The 19,145-nt window shown below is 40.8% G+C and overlaps 1 protein-coding gene and 1 pseudogene across 1 annotated transcript; one reads left to right on the forward strand and one right to left on the reverse strand.

Moving 5' to 3' along the window:
- Window positions 1-1,266: 1,266 nt before the first annotated feature.
- On the reverse strand, window positions 1,267-4,897 carry LOC9272507 (receptor-like protein 7). The gene has a single exon (XM_015762741.3). The coding sequence runs from the start codon at window positions 4,605-4,607 to the stop codon at window positions 1,563-1,565; it is 3,045 nt and encodes a 1,014-aa protein (XP_015618227.1). The 5' UTR covers window positions 4,608-4,897; the 3' UTR covers window positions 1,267-1,562.
- A 5,403-nt stretch (window positions 4,898-10,300) lies between these two features.
- On the forward strand, window positions 10,301-12,160 carry LOC136354775 (uncharacterized; annotated as a pseudogene).
- Window positions 12,161-19,145: the final 6,985 nt, after the last annotated feature.

The following is a 19,145-nucleotide window of genomic DNA, read 5'->3' on the forward strand; positions in this document are numbered from 1 at the left end:
GAAAAAAATGTGGAGCCCACATATCTTATTTCTTCTTTTTTCTCTTTTCTTTTCTTTCTCTTCGCTTCTCTTGTCCTTTCCTCTCCAATCTTCTTGACGTTCAGCTGGTGGAAAATGGCCTGGTCGCTCGCCGCCGCCGCTCCGCTCCGTCGATCGGGTGCTCGCCGCCGCCGACGCCCCGCTCCACTTCGCCGGCCGCCGCCCATGGCGTGGCAAAGAAAGAAAAAAAAGAGAAGAGAAAAAGAAAAGAAGAAGAAAAATAAAAAGGAAGAAGAAAAGGGTGAAAAGAATAGATGCGGACCTGCATTATTTTTTTCTCACTAACATGTGGGCCCAGATTACTGACTAGGATGGTGCGTCAGCGAAACCACCCATATATACTGCAACGGGATCTTGATTGCACAGTTTTGAATATTTGAGGAGTGAATATTTCTGGTATTAGCGATTAGGGATGTCATATAGACTCAACGAGTTGAGGGAGGGTAGGTGTACTTATTCCTTTTTATGAAAGAAAAAAAATGTAAACGTACAGATAAAAATTCACCTGGCCCGTTAATGACAAAACGGGCCTGCAACTATCACTGATCGCCGAGCTCACCGGGTCCCCTGGCGGCCTGGCCACCGTGGTGCGCAGCGAGCAGCTTTTGTGGTATGACGCGCGCCGTCGCCGCCCAGTCGAGCGGCGGCGGTGGACGCGGGGGGGAAGGACTCGTCGCCGGCCAGTCAGCAGGTAACGGCGCGCCGGGCGCGGTGACCGAGAGATGTGTGACGATGGTTGCCTCCTTCAGGTGTGACTGACGCTCGTTTGCCGCTTGCTGCAGGAGACAGGAGGTGAATGGGACATCTTGTTGCTAGCTAGAGGTGGGTGGGCAGGGGATCGAGGTCGATCGATTGTGCCCAGAATATGCTGTGGTGTATCACCCATTTTGACATGCTTCGGCTGTGCAGGCACCCTGTTCGACGTTTTGCCTAGGAGAGCCGGCGGAGTTGGATCCAGCGTTTTCGCATGATTACCATCCTGTGATGATGTGCAATGACACTCTATGGGGGTATCTGAGGTCAGTACCCTGGGCCGATCATTTCTTTTTGAAGGGTACAATTTTTTTGAAATCCAGCCCTCTGATGAGCATAACTCTGTAAATGATAGTCGTTCTGAACTTCTGATATAGGCTGTAGTGATGACTTATCATACTGTTCTTACTTCTTAGCAGCACAAAAATTTGGAACTGGGAAGAACTCAATGTGCAGTTCACCCGAAGCACAGGATTAGAATAATCGACAGTTCACATTTCTGTTTGGTTTTCTGTACATGTTCTCAATGATTCATATTGTGAAGCTCACAAAATTAAAATACTCAATCATACATATATCGTAGATGCAGACAACTTGCCCCAACACATTACAAGAACCAAGTGGAGGAGCTACTACCTGGCAAGTACGAACTCATTTTACTAGATACAGTGGTGCCTGAATTATTGCTCAGATCAGAGTGTTCATAGCTTCAATTACAAAAATTTGCCTGTCTCAGCACTGTTAGAGTTGTATACATAAACGAAGTACTCTCATCGCTGTTTTTTCATATGCCTTCCCCATACAATTAGGATTGTAATTGCAAAGGAAACACCAAAACCCAATGCAGTGAAGAGGACTAGTAGAACATCTATGGATTTCTCCGAAACATATGGCATCACAGTTGACTCTTGTGGGTTATCACATTGTTTAGATAATGGCGGTCCACACAAACCAGTGTTTCCAAGAAAAGAGTTGTTCGAAAATGTGGAAAACTGATATGAATTTGGTATTCTTCCAACCAACGTGTTATAAGACAAATTCAGTATTGAAAGGAAGTTGAGTGATGCTAGCTCCTTGGGAATTTCACCAAAGAGCTCATTTGAGGAGAGGTCCAGTGACTCAAGTTGATTCAGCCTGCCAAACTGAGTTGGAATTGGTCCTGTTAGTGAATTGTGAGACATGTTGAGCCCATGAAGCAGAACAAGCTCCCCGATAGTCTCAGGAATGGTGCCATGGAATGCATTATTCGAGAAATCAATCAGCACAAGGGTCCTCAAGATCTTGGAAATTGTGATGTAATTCCCTTTGTATGTAACTGCAGCAGTAAACTGGTATGTTTGCCCATGGTAATATTGATTTTCCATGACTAATGTATCATTATCAGATATGGCATTCATGGACTTGAGCATCGTAAACCATGCTTCTGGCAATGTTCCATTGAAGTTATTTGAGGCCATATCGGCAATTCTGAGCTCTGTAAATTCACAACTGTTTCCATCAACTGTATATGAAGGATCCATTATTTGTCCAGTGAACTTGTTAGACTTGAGGGCAAGGACTTGAAGTTTAGGAAGTTTGCTCATCCAACATGGGAAGGAGTCACTAATCTCATTGTTTCCAATGTCGAGGATCTCCAAGTTCCTGCAAGCAACTAGAGATCTGGGTATCCTCCCCTCAAACAAATTGCCACTTAAATCTATTGCCTCAAGTGCACAACCTTCCTTGATGTTATCTGGTATTGTTCCAACAAGTTTATTTTCCTTCAGATTTAATATTTGTAATGCAGTGACATCCTCCATTAAACAAGATGGGATCGAACCACTCAAGTTATTGTAAGAGAGATCAATGAGTTGTAGTCTCGGAGCACTACAGATTGATGGAATATTTCCAGACAGTTTGTTTTTGGAAGCCTTGAAAGTAAAAGTTTCACCAAGGTAAGTTGAGTAATGAAGAGGCATGGAGGAGAACTGGTTGCTTGAATAATCTAACATGGTACTACCTTCTTGTGGTACAGGTATGGGCCCTTCAATGCTGTTGAAACTGAGATCAAAGAAGTCAATCTCAAGAGGAAGCAGAGGATCTGATCCAAGACTTGTAATGTTATTGTGTGATATGTTCAGGAGGAGAAAGTACATGCCTCTCCATGTCTCCCATGCCCACTGAGGTATAGCTCCCTGGATTTTGTTATGCGAAAGGTCAAGAGTGGTGATCTCATGGAGATGCTTCAAGATGTTGGGAAAGGTTGATATACTGCAAGATGCTAACCTTAAGAGTTTTATTTTTGGGAAGGGCACCAACGATGAACTGTTTTCTCCATGTAGCACAAGTAGTTTATTGTTTGAGAGATTCAGGACAGATAGGTTTTTCAGTTTTGTGAATGACGTGAGTTCCACCGTGCCAGCCAAATTGTTCGAATGGAGTTGCAGAGATTGCAACTGAGTCAAATTAAAGATCTGCGGAGGCACCTTCCCTGAAAACTTGCAGTTGTACAATGCTAACATACTCAATTTCTTTAAGTTTCCTATTGAGGAAGGTATCTCTCCAGACAATCCACAGTCAGAGAACTTGAGAACAGTAAGAGAAGTTAGGTTTGATATCCACGGTGCCATGGATCCTGTTAGCTGTATCCCAGACACTTCTAGCAAATCCAGGTATTTGAGGCTACCTAGTGAAGAGGGCAGCATTCCAGAGAAGCCACTGGCACCAAGGTCCAGCTTCGTAAGAGATTTGAGATTGCTTATGGAACTCGGTATTATACCTGTGAAGTTCGTGCTACTGATAAGAAGATTCTCTAACTTACTGTCCTGTGAGAAATTGGGCAGACTACCTGATAACCCAGGATTATTAGTGATGTTAATTGTTACCAACTTCTTGTGCTGGAAGATGATGGGAGGAAACAATCCTTCAAACTTGTTTTTGGACAGTTGAAGAACAGTGAGGTTGGAAAAGCCAGCCAAGAACTCTGGCACTGAACCTGACAAGTGGTTGTAATGAAGCTCAATCCTAGTGAGCGAATTCATGGAAGACAAGGATGTGCAGATGGGACCTGACAATGAGCAGTAAGGTAAACTTAGAACCTGAAGCTTAGGTGTAAACTTAGCTATGTCGTCACACCACCGTTCGCCGTTGCCGGACATATCCACCATTCCCATATGGAGCTCCTCCAGGTTGGTAAGGTTTGCCAGCAAGGTCTCCATGTTTGGCACTGAGAGCTGCCAGAAGTTGTCTGAAGCGAACGGCATCATCTTGTTCTCGTCATCATAATAAATGATGTAGAAGCTTGTGGAGAGGTCAAGGTACACCAAGTTCACAAGGCTTCCGATGCCAGCCGGCACCTCACCGGCGATGTTGGTGTCAGAGAGGTCAAGATGGGTGAGCTCGGTGAGATTCTCGAACCCGGTTACCGGGAGCTGGGACATGCTGAAGTTGTTACCAGAGATGTCAAGGTACCTGAGTGAGGTTAACCTGAAGAGTGCAGGGCTGATGCTGCCGGCTTGCAGGTTGTGGCCACCCAAGACGAGCGAGGTGACACGGCCATCTTCGCCGCCACCGCAGTCGACGCCGTCCCAGTGGCAGCAATCTGTGCCGGTGATCCACGACCGAAATGCAGTGGAGTAGCCGCCCGCCGTCTTGTTGAAGGAGTTCTTCAGCCGGAGCAGCGCGGAGGCCTGGTCCGGGAGGCACTGAATTACCGGTGCCGTCGCATCGTCGGTGAGCGCGGCGATGGCCTGGACTTGCAGGAGGATGTGCAGCATGGTAAGCAATGGTTTCGCGAGATGGTGAGGACGAACCAGCCTCTTGGTGGACGACGACATGGCGAAGTCGTCTAAGGTTGGATACTAGCTGTGTTTGTTTTCAACTCTATGTTAGTCAGTACAGTTCAAGAAATCGTCTGCCCCTAATTAGGAACATTATGCGTCAGCAGTAACACATATGGTTCTAACGTCATCGGATGCGTATGTAGAGAAAATTGTGTCTCTGTTTTTTTGCTCACATTAAGACAGGGATGGGAAACCACGTTTGTGATCCCGCCCACATCTAAATGTGATCTCTACATTGTAGATTCATGCGTGCATTTCACATTTATGATAAATCCACATCATAGACGTAGACCTAGAGTCTAAAGACGTCCGGATTAACAATAGTCAAAAAGTTCGATCCCGGTTCAAGAAAAATGGTACACGCTACAATAGTCACAAATTTCTTGATTCGATGGGGTCAAGGAACGTGTGGTATGGCACTTGTGAGATGTTTTTGCATGGCACACGGACAAAAACTTCTCCGCGTTCTAGAGACTGGGACGACGTTTCCGTCCCATTTCCTGTCTATGTTCGACATTAACACACGTATGTGATTAACTGTTCTATGGTGTTGTTATACCTGGGAGAAATATTATGGAAGGTGTTGTTATTTTGTATGAAACTATGCACGAATTACATCGCAAAAATAAAAGTGCTGTGATTTTAAGATCGATTTTGAAAAATCCTATGACAAGGTTAAATGGTCTTTTGTACAATAGCCGTTCAGAATGAAAGGTTTCTCTCCTAAATGGTGTGAGTGGATAACTTCTTTTATTCAAGGGGGACATGTTGGTATTAGAGTAAATGATCAGACCGGTAATAATTTTTAAACTTACAAAGGTATAAGGCAAGGGAATCCTTTATCTTCAATTCATTTTAATATAGTAACAAATATGCTTACTTTATTAATTAAGAGGGCTAAAGATGCTGGTTCGTTGAATGGGGTAGTCCCTCACCTAGTGGATGATGGTTTATCTATTTTACAGTATTCAGATGATACCATCATTTTTTTTGGAACATGACTTACAACAAGCGAAGAATCTTAAATTGATTTTATCTGTGTTTGAAAAGTTGTCTGGCTTGAAAATAAATTTTCATAAGAGTGAATTATTTTGTTTTGGTCAGGCAAAGGAATATTATGATGAGGATTCTAACATATTTGGTTGTAAGTTTGGCTCTCTCCCTGTTAAATATCTTGGTATACCAATGCATTTTAGAAAACCGAATAATAGTGAATAATAGAGACTGGAAAATGATTGAGCAAAGAATTGAGAAAAAACTTAGTAGTTGGAAACGAAAACATTTATCTGTTAGGGGTAGACTTGTTTTGATTAACTCTGTAAATTCAAGGTTAGCTATGTTTATGATATCTTTTTTTAGATACCGAAAGGGGTACTTCAAAAAATTGATTATTATAGATCACGGTTCTTTTGGCAAGGGGATAACCATAAAAAAAAGTATAGACTTACTAAATGGGATATCATTTGTCAACCCAAGGATCAGAGAGGTTTAGGGGTTCATAACTTCGAAATACAAAACAAGTGTCTCTTGAGTAAGTGGTTGTTTAAGTTGATTAACGAGGAAGGTGTATAGTAAAATCTATTGAAGAGAAATATCTCTACAATCAGTCTATAACCCAAGTTAATAAGAAATAGGGCGATTCTCATTTTTTGTCAGGACTCATGAAGGTCAAAGATACCTTCTTAGATATGGGTTCTTGGATTGTAAATAATGGAAAACAAATAAGGTTCTGGGAAGATAAATGGCTAGGAAACCTGGCATTTAAAGACAAATATCCATCTTTATACTCTATTGTCCGAAGGAAAAGTTCTACTATTGCTAATGCTATGAGATTTGTTCCACTTAATGTTTCCTCCTTTAGGAGATCATTAGTTGGTCAGAATCTTGCATATTGGTATGAATTGTGTGCTTCTATTGCACATATTCAATTGAATCAATCCTCTGATAGCTTTAGATGGAATTATCATCAGAATGGAATATTTTCTGTTAGGTCGATGTATCTAGCTTTAATTAATAATGGTTATATTGAGCGAAATAAGATTATTTAGAAGCTTAAGATGCCACTTAAGATTAAGATTTTTATGTGGTACTTGCTTAAAGGGGTTGTGCTAACAAAGGATAATTTGGCAAGACGAAATTGGGATGGCAGTTTAAGATGTTGTTTCTGTATGAAAAATGAGGCTATCCAACATCTTTTTATAGAGTGTCATTATGCAAAATTTGTTTGGAGAGCATTACGGTTCTCTCTTGGTTTATACCTTCCTACTACCATATCTAATATGTTTGATGGTTGGCTTTTGGGGTAGACAAGAGAAGAGTAAACTCATACTTGTAGGAGCTTCTGCCATATATTGGGCTCTATGGTTGACTAGGAATGATATGGTTTTTGACAAATCACCATCTTTCTCATATATGCAGGTAATTTTCAGGGCAACATATTGGCTCCGATTTTGGGCACAGCTGCAAATGTGTGAAGATGATCAAGAGCTTATGAATGTTGCATGTCGTAGGCTTGAGACAACGGTCATGCAACTCTTTGCAAACTATGGATGAAGATTCACAAATAGACTGGAATAAATGTGCTCTCCTTATCTTAGTTTGATCTTTTATTTTGTTGGGTGTGTTTAATTCATTTGAACTACACTCAGTGTTTGAGTGATACTTTTGTAATAATTGGCTGTAGCTTTGATGAGCAAAGGCCGGGATATTTTATTCCATTATGTAAAAACAAACTGTTCTATGGTAGTGAAACTTCTCTTAAAATTCTAAAGTCCTAATGTGATAAGTACCTTGATGGAGAGATGGTTGACCAGACCATTGATTTATCGTGACTTTTCTGTAGTAACTAGGATGGTAGCCCATGCAATCATGCGAGCATTATCCTAGGCGGCTTTGTTTGAGAAACTTATATGGACGGAATATCTACCGGATGGCACATGCCATGTTTTAAAAGTATTATTTCTCTATAAATTTTCTTCATCGGTATTGCTTAGATAATTCTCCAATCTATTTGTTAACTTTAAATTATATAATATATCATTCATCCTTAGAGGCAATTATCTATAATGTTCTTCATTATCTGGAAAAAAAAGTAGACTTAGTATGTTTAGAAAAGATGCCTATCAAATTAAGTGTACACAAAAAGCAAGGTATTTTGTCTTTTTAATTGAATGTTGAGGGGATATATTTTTTAACAAATAAAAAAGTTATTATTGCTAATAAATATATTTTATTTGTCCCACCAAGCTACCCCTCCCTTAAGTACATTGACACAATTTGTTACATTAGGGATCTATGTTAAAATGAAGTATTTTAATTTTTATATATAATAAAATATAGATAATATGGATCTTATATTTTTTATTTCATTATAATAAAACATTAGTTCAAACGAACTATAAATAGGATCTGCCAGCGATGACGGTAGTGCACTACTAGAAAAATAATTTTTCATGGCGTCACATTATAATTTTTACTGGCGGCCACATACTAAAACCGCCAGCAAAAACGTAAGGAGGGGTGAGGGGTATAGGACCGCCAGCGGAAACCGATTTTCACTGGTGGCCACGTTAAGAGGTACGCCATAAAAAATACTCTATTTTTCGAGGCGGACCTCTTAAATGTCTGTTGACGCGAAAAACACACAGTGGTATGGGAGATCTGCTTAGCTCCAGTGCAGGTCCAAAGGTTGGTGAGGTGCGGGCGTGCCAGTCAGTTTGATCCTACAACTGACAAGATATGCAAATAGCATATCAATGAGCCGATCGGCTGACAAGCCGATGGAGCAATTCCAGCCGATGCCGACACCAGCCAATAGCAAAATGGTTTTGAGCAATCGGCTATATGTCCAATGTAGATAATGATATAAAGTAGATCGGCTGATGATGACAAATAACAATAATATAGCAATATAATCTGGAAGAAACCAATCGGCTAACAATCTATACCTATACTAATTGGGCACTTTCTACAAGCTTCCACGTTAATCAGAAAGATCTAACCGTTAATTAAGTAAATCTTATTATCTTAGCCATCTATTATTAAGCCATGGGCCTTGAAAAGCCCATCGAATCTCCCCCAATACATAAACCTTTTTGTCCATACCTATCAAATCTCTCTCACGTACGTATAGGTATTTTTCCTCGGGCGGCGTTCATCCCATCAGCGATTTTGTAACGCCGACAGCAACGGCAGCAACAAGCAAGCAACGGCGGCGGCGGTCATGTGCCTCAACACATGTCGTACTCCTCGAGCGGCATGCACTTCGTGGTTACTGGTAATCCGCTCCATATGGTTACTGGAGAAACCATCTTTCATCGGTTGGGCTATTTCCACAATAGTTCCGGTTACAATAAAAACCGGGACTAAAGATGATCTTTAGTCCCGGTTAAAAAGGGTAACTGGTACATTTGATCTTTAGTCCCGGTTGGTAAGATCATCTTTAGTCCCAGTTCAAATGCTGTCAGGGCTTGTCAGGCCCCCCCGGGATCTTTAGTCCCGGTTGGTGTTACCAACCGGTATTTAAGATCACCGGGATCTTTAGTCCCGGTTGGTAATGATCCCGGTTATCTTTAGTCCCGGTTGATAACACCAACCAGGACTAAAGTCCCACCCCTTTATATATGTCTTCTTCCTCCTCCAGCCCGAGCAAGCTTCAAAATTTCTTCAAAAAAGAGGGGAGGTCATGCTAAAATTTATAGTGAATTTACTTTGGTGATTATATACAAATCGGAGGTGCCTAAAAGGTTAGCAACTTCATCCTCCAATGTATTTTTTGGTCATATTACATTTGGAGCTATGTTTTGCACACTTTTTTGTCTCCAAAATTTTGTTGTAAGTTGATGAGAGAGAAAATTTGTGTGGGAACAGAAAGAATATATAGAAATTTTGTTTATTTGCTAAAGAAGGTTTTATAAAATAGTTGAGTAGGAAAATATAGTGAAAGTTAATCTTAAATAAAAGAAAACAAACTAAATTGAAAATTAAAAGAATTTAAAACTTCAAAAATAATAAATAAGAATTATTTGGTGGAATATTTTATAATTTTTGTATGAATAATGATATGTCATTATTGTATGACTGTTGAAAGAGTTTGTGATTATTTTATCATTATTGTATGACTGTCATTATTGTACGAATGATTATTTGTGTACGATTTTTTTTCATTTCATGTAGATGGATCGGTAATGGATGTACACTGACTGGCGGTCCAAAGAGTTTATTGATGGCGTGCATTATTTTTTGAGAGTGGCCGAAGCTAACAAGCAGAAGGGTTTTATTTGTTGTCCATGCAATAAGTGTAAGAATCAGATGGAGTATTCTGCATCCAGGACTATTCATTTCCACTTGTTTGAGTCGGGGTTCATGCCAAGCTATAATTGTTGGACATCCCACGGAGAGCAAGGGGTTGAAATGGAAGAAGATGAAGTGGAAGACGACAATATTCCAGACTTTGCTCAGTACGCTGGATTTGAAGGAAATCAAACGGGCGAGGAGGATAGAGATGCTGATTATATCGACGTTGCAGATGATCTTGGTCAGATGTTGTAGGATGCCAAGGAGGACTGCGAAAATGAAAAGGGGGCCCATATATTGGACAAGATGTTAGAGGACCACAGAACGTCGTTGTACCCAGGTTGCGAGCAGGGGCACAAAAAGTTGGATACCACTCTGGAGTTCTTGCAAGAGTGATGCGTTGGCACGCTAAAGAACGTCAACAGGACGGGATGCTGAGACACCCCGCAGATGGTTCGCAGTGGCAAAACATCGACAGAAAATTTAAAGACTTTGGAAAGGACGCACGAAACATACGGTTTGGTTTAAGTACGGATGGTATGAATCCTTTTGGAGAGATGAGCAGCGGCCATAGCACTTGGCCCGTTACGATGTGTATCTACAACCTCCCCCCTTGGCTATGCATGTAGAGGAAGTACATAATGATGCCAATTTTTATTCAAGGGCCCAAGCAACCTGGTAACGACATTGATGTGTTTCTAAGACCACTGGTCGAAGATCTTAAACTGTGGTGGAAGAAGAAAGGTGTCCCCGTGTGGGACGAAGACAAACAAGAGGAGTTTAACCTACGAGCGCTGTTGTTCGTAATCATCAACGATTGGCCTGCACTTAGCAACCTATCCGGGCAGTCCAACAAGGGGTACAAGGCTTGCACTCACTGTATGGATGAAACAGAAAGTACGTATCTTAAGCACTGTAGGAAGGTTGTGTACAAGGGTCCTCGTCGATTTCTTGCTGCAAACCACCTAGTATGGAATAAATGCAAGCACTTTGAACATAAGGCAGACCACCGTACAAAGCCTAAACATCGCAGCGGGAAAATAGTGTTTGCTATGGTGAAAGATCTTAAAGTAGTGTTTGGAAAGGGGCCTGGCAGCCAGCCTATAGAGAGCGAAGATGGTCACGCGGCGATGTGGAAAAAAAACTCCATATTTTGGGAGTTACCCTATTCGGAATTCTTGGACGTCCGCCACGCAATCGACGTGATGCACCTCACTAAGAACCTTTGTGTAAACCTTCTTGGCTTCCTAGGTGTATATGGAAAGTCGAAAGATACACTGGAAGCACGTAATGATCTGAAGCATATGGAACAACGCGGCGACCTTCTCCCGGAACCAAAGGAGAAAGGCAGCCATTACTTGAGTCCAGCCAGCTACACTCTTAGTAAGGCAGAGAAGGAAAGTATGTTTCAATGCTTGAAGAGCATCAAGGTACCATCTGGATACTCCACGAATATAAAGCGAATAATAAGCACGAAGGAGAAGAAGTTCACAAACCTAAAGTCTCATGACTGTCACGTGTTGATGACACAACTGCTACCAGTTATAATAAGGGGTATCCTCCCAGACAATGTCCGGGCAACAATAACAAAGCTATGTTCTTTCATGAACGCAATTTCGTAGAAGGTCATCGATCCGGATAGGTTAGAAGACCTTCAGAATGATGTGGTGCAATGTCTTGTCAGCTTTGAGTTGATGTTTCCACCTTCATTTTTCAATATAATGACGCATCTGCTCCTGCACTTAGTCAAAGAGATGGGTATTCTCGGGCCTGTGTTCCTACACAACATGTTTCCTTTCGAGAGGTACATGGGCATTCTGAAGAAGTATGTTCGTAACCGTGCACGTCCAGAGGCAAGCATCACCAAGGGGTATGGAACAGAGGAGGTCATTGAATTCTGCGTAGAATTTATTGAAGACGTTCGCCCAATCGAGGTACCTGAATCACGCCATGAAGGGAGACTACGGGGAAAGGGGACTCTCGGAAGGAAAGCAATAATGACGGTAGACAACAATTTATTCCGTAAAGCCCATTTCACGGTTTTACAACAATCATCATTGGTGGCTCCTTACATCGAGGAGCACTTGGCTCTAGTTCGCGCCAGAAACATCGGTAAGTCCGATGCATGGATTACACGGCATCACATTGATACTTTCCCCGCATGGCTGCGACAACATCTCATGGGTAACGAGACGATTGGTTGGTTGGAGGCGCATGGCTGCGACAACATTTCATTTCGGACACCGGTCTAACTGTGGCTCAATTGGTTGGAGGCGCACCAATCCCGAAGGCGGAAGTGGCATACAAGTTTGAACTCGGTAAACCGCTTGTCAGGACTGAGCAGCTGCAGTCCCTACCGACACAAATGTACAAATTCCATGAACAGTACATGGAAATGAGCGCCAAGGGTAGAGAGATGTTCGGAGCGAGGATCAGAAACCCTGACTTCTTGCAAGGAGAAGATGTTCTATGGAATCATTTCAAGGATGTCTTCGATCTGTACCATCGGGACGCCCTCGACGTCTCTCTTCTGAGCGCATGGATTTTGTAAGTATCTTTGAGTTCAATTTGTTTCATTCAATAATTAGCTCCTGGCATATATGTAAGTAATAATAATTTTCTTTCATTGTTGTAGAATGGAGATTCAAAGGGCTCGACAGCGGGGGGTTTACGATACTGGGTTCATTGACCCTCGGAAAATCAACACCGAAATGCTCGACAAGTACGAGAAAGACAAAGAGGACATTCTCGTCCATCTCCTAACGCAGCAGTATTTCAAGACGTTCATACTATTGCCGTACAACACAGAGTGAGTTTTTATTGTCGTTCGAACAAATTTCATTCCCATACATATAACATGTACATTCTGATATTTATCTCATCTCATGCATATTCCAGATTCCACTGGGTCCTGTTCTTTTTCGACTTGGACGCATGCAGAGTCACTGTGTACGACTCAATGAATAAAGAGGAGAAGGTTTTTGACAAGGTCTTCCAACTGATAGACAGGTAATATAATGCCATCTATTCCAAAGTCGCGGGACTCTGTTGCTATTATGTTGATCTCGGGTAATAATTAATTAATCATAGCTTGCAACTGCACATGTAGGGCTTGGGATCGGTTCCGTCAATTGGTCCACGGGACTTGGAAAGAAAAACTTAGACGGAGGTTTCATTTTCCAGTGAGTACATGCATAATCCAAAATTATATTGAATTGAATCTCTAATTACAGTTAATATAAAGAGTATATTAAATCTCTCATCGTTTCTTATGTAGTGTGCAAAGCAGGACCAGGGAACTAACTTATGCGGCTACTACGTATGCGAGTATGCCCACTGCCTATCAAACCAAATATACACCACATGAGAGCTCAATGTACGTATACATAAACCATTCAAAATTTCATTGCGTATTGATTTGTTAAGTTGTTTATTAATTTCATATATTGATATGTCATTATTTTTCGAATGATAGCGTATTCACATGAGGGAAAATCTCCCACACAAGGATTTTATCATGGCTGTTCAAGAACAACTGATGGGGTTCATCAATGAAGAAGTCCTTAATCCCGATGGTGAATTCTACTACGACAGATCTACAATCCATAACGTCGGTCCTTCCTCTTCTGACGTAACGCCGGCAAATGAATTATACTATACATGCATGTATATATATATATATTTACATATGTACGTACATTTACTTTAGTGTTAATATATTTTTTGGTAACATATATGCACATAAAATGTTAAGTGCTTTAAATTATAAATATATATGTAATATATGTATATATATATATATGTATTCTATATATATGCATAATATATATATTACAATGCATATATATTATGCATATATATGTATTGTAATATATATATATATATATATATATATATATATATATATATATATATATATATATATATATATATATATATATATATATATATATATATATATATATATATATATATATATATATATATATATATATATATATATATATATATATATATATATATATATATATATATATATATATATATAATATCAACCATGCAGCAAACAGGGCCATGCAAATAAAAAAAATGGTACAGAGATCTTTAGTCCCGGTTGGTAACACTAAAGATGGATCAGCCGGCCACGTGGCTGACCGATCTTCGTGTTACCAACCAGGACTAAAGATCGATCTTTAGTCCCGGTTATTTCACCCGGGACTAAAGATCGCTATCTTTAGTCCCGGATTCGTAGTCCCGGTTAGACAACAGGACTAAAGAGGGGTTACGGACCGGGACTACAAACGGTTTCTCCACCAGTGTGCTGTTCCTCGAAACGATCTTATGGATGGGTTCGTAATGTGATTTATATCTGTGCGCAGCGCGCGTGTGGCGCGCGTGTGTTTGTGCACTTCCTGCTCGCAGAGGCGGAGGAAAGAGATAGAGACATCAAGCCCGGCTACGTGCCTACATTAGCAATTAATCCACGAAGATGAGGTAGACGTGCAGCCAGGCTCATCCATCCAGTGACCCAGGCAGTCCAAGGTATTTACCTCATCTGATCATATTATAATTTTAAGTTGATTTACGAAGTTTGCATGCCCCAAATAAGTCTGTTGGAAATGGCCAAGATCGGAGACACACACAAACACGAGAGTGAGTAGCAAAGCTTGTGAAGCTTGACAATGGCAACGAACGCCCTGGCAACGAATGCCGGCTTTTCTCTATTTTCACTCGGGTGATCAAACAACAGGATGAACATGTGCTTATATAGGTCCAGGGTGCGACGCACAAATGGAGCACGAACTCCTTCCCCGGCCTTTGCTCGCACGATCCGCACGTCCCGGCTCACGCCATGCATGAGCACAAACTCAGCGCACGACGCGGCCGCCAGCGTCCGCGCACGTCGCCATGCTCTCCAACTAAACCCAATACACACGCTCGCAGTTAGCTAGCCTGCGCTAAACTCTGACGAACCTCCTTGCGACGGACGCGTTAACAACAAACACACACACGACGCACGCGAACTGACCTGATCACACACGGTCAGGTTTATTTCCTAACAAAGTCCACATCCGTGGTCACTGCATATCAATAATTAATTCATAAAAGTTTTATGTCAGTTTGACTAATTACAGTTAAGAAGTTCCATTGTGTAAGGCACCACATCCTCAATCTATTAGACATTTGCTTTGAACTCACGGGCTAATTACAATCTGAGCATCATAATTGTAGCAGTAGATTGTATTGAAAAAAAAAGACTTCTTTTTTAATTTAACGTGAGGTACAGTGATATACTATTAGTCTATTTTCTTGACGTCCTTATCTTAATCTAGATCTATTTTTAATTTTTATCCCATGATTAACTCTAACCATAGAGAATATTAATTAATTAGGTCTACAAGATTTAAATACAACTTGATGCAAATGATGGGAAAACTATGACTCTGAATACAAACCAAATTCAACTTTATATTTGTAAATTACGACTTTTGGAATTATTAAACCATGAAAAATTTGTAACTGAGATCAAACTAATTATCACACGATATTTATTAAGACAATTTGTGGAATTATTGGATTATGATAATCTATAATCAAGACAAAACAATCTACAATATCTTGGTATAATAATCCTAAAGCTTTGAATTGAATAAAGGGGGAAAATACGAATTCTGATATATTGTTAAATTATGAAAATATAATAATTGAGACTGCAAACTAATGGTATATCGGGTATATTATTTCTCAAATTCTAAATTAGACTAAGGAAAATTATTTCATATATTGATATTATTAAAACAATAATTTGTATTACTGAGGCTGCACACGTATATTAATTCTAAAATTTTGATTTAAGTTAATAATGATAACACATGGAGAGTTCAATGTGAGGATAAATGGTACTTCTGAATTTGGAATTCTAAAGTTTAAGTTAATACATATTTACATTTTGCTATACTAATTGGACGCTTCACTGAAGTTTCCCCCATTAAACAAACAGATTTGGATGTACCATAATAATAGCCCGTGCAACTTGTTGTTCACGACTAGTATGATATAATAGAACAAGTATTGATCCGAAGGTTAAAACATATATCGGTTGAAGGTCCGATGTCATAAAATCTATAAGATTAGATAGATCAATGAAACCTTTGTCGTCATTGGCTAAATCCAACTTATGTATATATGCAATCCTTATAAGCCGATGCAACGTCCGGATAACTTATCGGCTAGCACCCTGATAAAACATTAGCATGAATCTATCGACTCATCAAGGTTTATATTATCAACAGCAAACTAGTAGGTCGGACCTAACCGATGCATTACGAGATTATATATGATAATCTAACACTCAATGAGCCGATAGATCTATCTAATGTGATGGATGTAAGAAATCTATTTATAACAGCGTTGTGATTGTTGAGATATATCGGCTAAGACAGAAGATCGGACCTAACCGAGACAGTCCCAACTAAACCATTGCGGCTCTAAACATAATGCAACTAGGGATAGAATTGAGATATCATGTAGGCAAATATATCAACCAAACTAGAGCGATCCAAGAGATCGAAGCGATGCAGCCTTGAACACCAATATAGCCAATAGATTCACCAGGGCCGGCGGAACATAGGACTTACCCCTTTGCCGGAGATCGAACTGAATCGATGCAGCCCCGCGTCAGGTGCCAAATTCCGCCGATTGATAAGTAAAACCTCAGAAAAGAGGGTGGCAATGCGCCGAGAGTAGTTGTATTGATCGTGGGATATTTTACAATGACCCCGGGTGTACATATTTATACACATGGGGAGATATTAGTCCTTGTAGGACACTAAACACACTTTCCTAAAGATAAATAAAAACTAACAAACTATTTCTAATTAATAGATAACTTGCCATGCCGCATCCTCCTTGAACTCGGTCACTTCTGGATAAGTTTCTTTAATAGATTAATTTCCTTAACTGAATATAGCAGGAATCCGACTATTGGTGATGTGATAATTCTCGTAGGGGCTTACCAAATTTCAGCTTTAACAATGTTGTATGGTGGGGGGTATATGATCTGTTTTCGCTGATTTTTTAGGGTAGCTCTGATTTTCGCTAGCGGATCTGTTTAGTAGCCGCCAGCGAAAACAGATCCATCAGCGAAAATCAGAGTTTTTGCTGCCAGACATTTAAGAGGTCCGCCTTGAAAAATAGAGTATTTTTTATGACGTACCTCTTAACGTGGCCACCAGTGAAAATCGGTTTTCGCTGGTGGTCCTATAACCCCCCACCCCTTCTTATGTTTTTGCTAGCGGTTTTAGCATATGACCGCCAGCAAAAAATTATATTATGCCATGAAAAAATGTTTTTTAGTAGTGATTTATGGTGCGGCAGATAACGGTTGCATGCTTTACGATGCAAAAGCTGGGAATTGGAAATTTTTATTTCATTATCTTAAAAAGAAATCACAAAATCATATATTAACTGCCACAGACACCAATGCATATACGCGAATGAATGAGATTTTTATTTTCAAATGTGAGAGCAGAATTGCATCATAGCCGGCAGGCACTGTGTCAAATTGTTTGTTAGAGCAGGTACAATATATGCTTCAAGCCAGCGATAGCTGTCCACCGTGGCTTAAAAAACTGAGTTAAAAGCAAAGGTTGAAGAGAGAGATTCAGCCGGTGACTAAATTATCGCCAACTCCTCACGAGCTCCAAGACAGTGCAAAGCTTCAGTGATTGGCTAGCAAATAGATGAGCAGCAGTTGGCCTTGCTATATGCAAATGAAGAACATGCAATGCAATATATAAAATGAAAAGTATTATTCAGAAATCTGTCCACTGCAGCTTATTATTGTATCATACGTCTCTAACTAGTTGTAGATGATATGGAAATTTTTGGAGCCAATAGCTGGCTATATTATTGACCTTACTCTTATGAGGTATATACCTTCACAGGCATCATAACTATTTTTCTCATCTCATCTCAGTGGTAATTAAGGCGGCGGACATGGTTGATGTGATGGCTGTGGGATGCACACCTTGTACAGATTGGCGGCTCTCCCGGCGTCGGAGGCGGCCATGACCATCAACAGCGTCAGGACGAGGAGGAGGAGGACGGGCACCACCAGCTGCCTGCCGCCGCCGGTGCTCGCCGTCGACGTCCAGCCGCCGGCCATAGCTAGGGGACGGCCTGGAACTAACTAGCTACGTACTACTTTTGATTTTGTTTCGTCACAGCCTGACGCCTCACGAGTTGTAGTATTTACTATACCTTTGGTTATGTCGTGTGGTAGTACTGTATATATAGCCGTTTATCCTGGAGATAGGAGATCGACTAGCTGCCTAGGATACCCGTGCGGTCAACTACACCCGATCGATCGACTGGACGAAGGCTGTGTTATTTTGGAGGGTGGGGAACCCCTCCCCTCCCCACGTAAAACGGAGCAATCGAATAACGCATTATTAATTAAGTTTAAGGTATATCAAACTTGAAAAATAGATAAATATGTTTTCTTAAAGCAACTTTCATATAGAAACGTTTTACAAAACACACACCGATAAGTAGTTTAAAAGTGTGCGCGCGAAAAACGAGAGAGATGAGTTAGGAACTAAGTGAAAAGAACACAGCCGAACCGTTGTTTGTGGTCTCTCAATCGAGTTTAATTTTTTATTTTATTTTTTGATCAAGGGAAACCAGCACGAGAGTGTGCCATTTTCATTAAATATAGTGGGAGAAAAATACAACACCTAAGAGCAAGAAAAGATAAAAGCCAAAGAAAGGAAAGCTATACAATATACAAGATACGGTATAAGCTCACACATACGCTTTGCACCCGCCAGAACCCACACACGGGTTTCTTCTTTTATTTTCACGATCAGGAAGGACGTAGCGGCCTCCTTATGCTCAAAGATCCGCCAATTATGCTCCTTCCAAACTTCCTAGATGATGAGGAGGATCAAGGTACGCAACCCCTTCATAGGAATGCCCACAATTGCTGCTATCATTTTCCACCACTCTTGGGCCGTATATTGAGGCTCGAGTTATTGGTACCCTGCCCAAGAAGCTACTAGGCTCCATATCCTTTTGGTATATCTGCATTCGGCGACGAGGTGTATGGCCGTTTCATCCTCTCTTCGGCAGAGGGGCACTGTCCGTTATTCTGCCATTCCCTGATCGCAAGGCGGTCAGAGGTCCATACCCTATTCTTTATGATGAGCTAAGCTTGTAGTTTGTATTTCCCCGGTG

Source organism: Oryza sativa, chromosome 12, assembly GCF_034140825.1.
Source record: "Oryza sativa Japonica Group chromosome 12, ASM3414082v1".
NCBI lineage: Eukaryota > Viridiplantae > Streptophyta > Magnoliopsida > Poales > Poaceae > Oryza > Oryza sativa.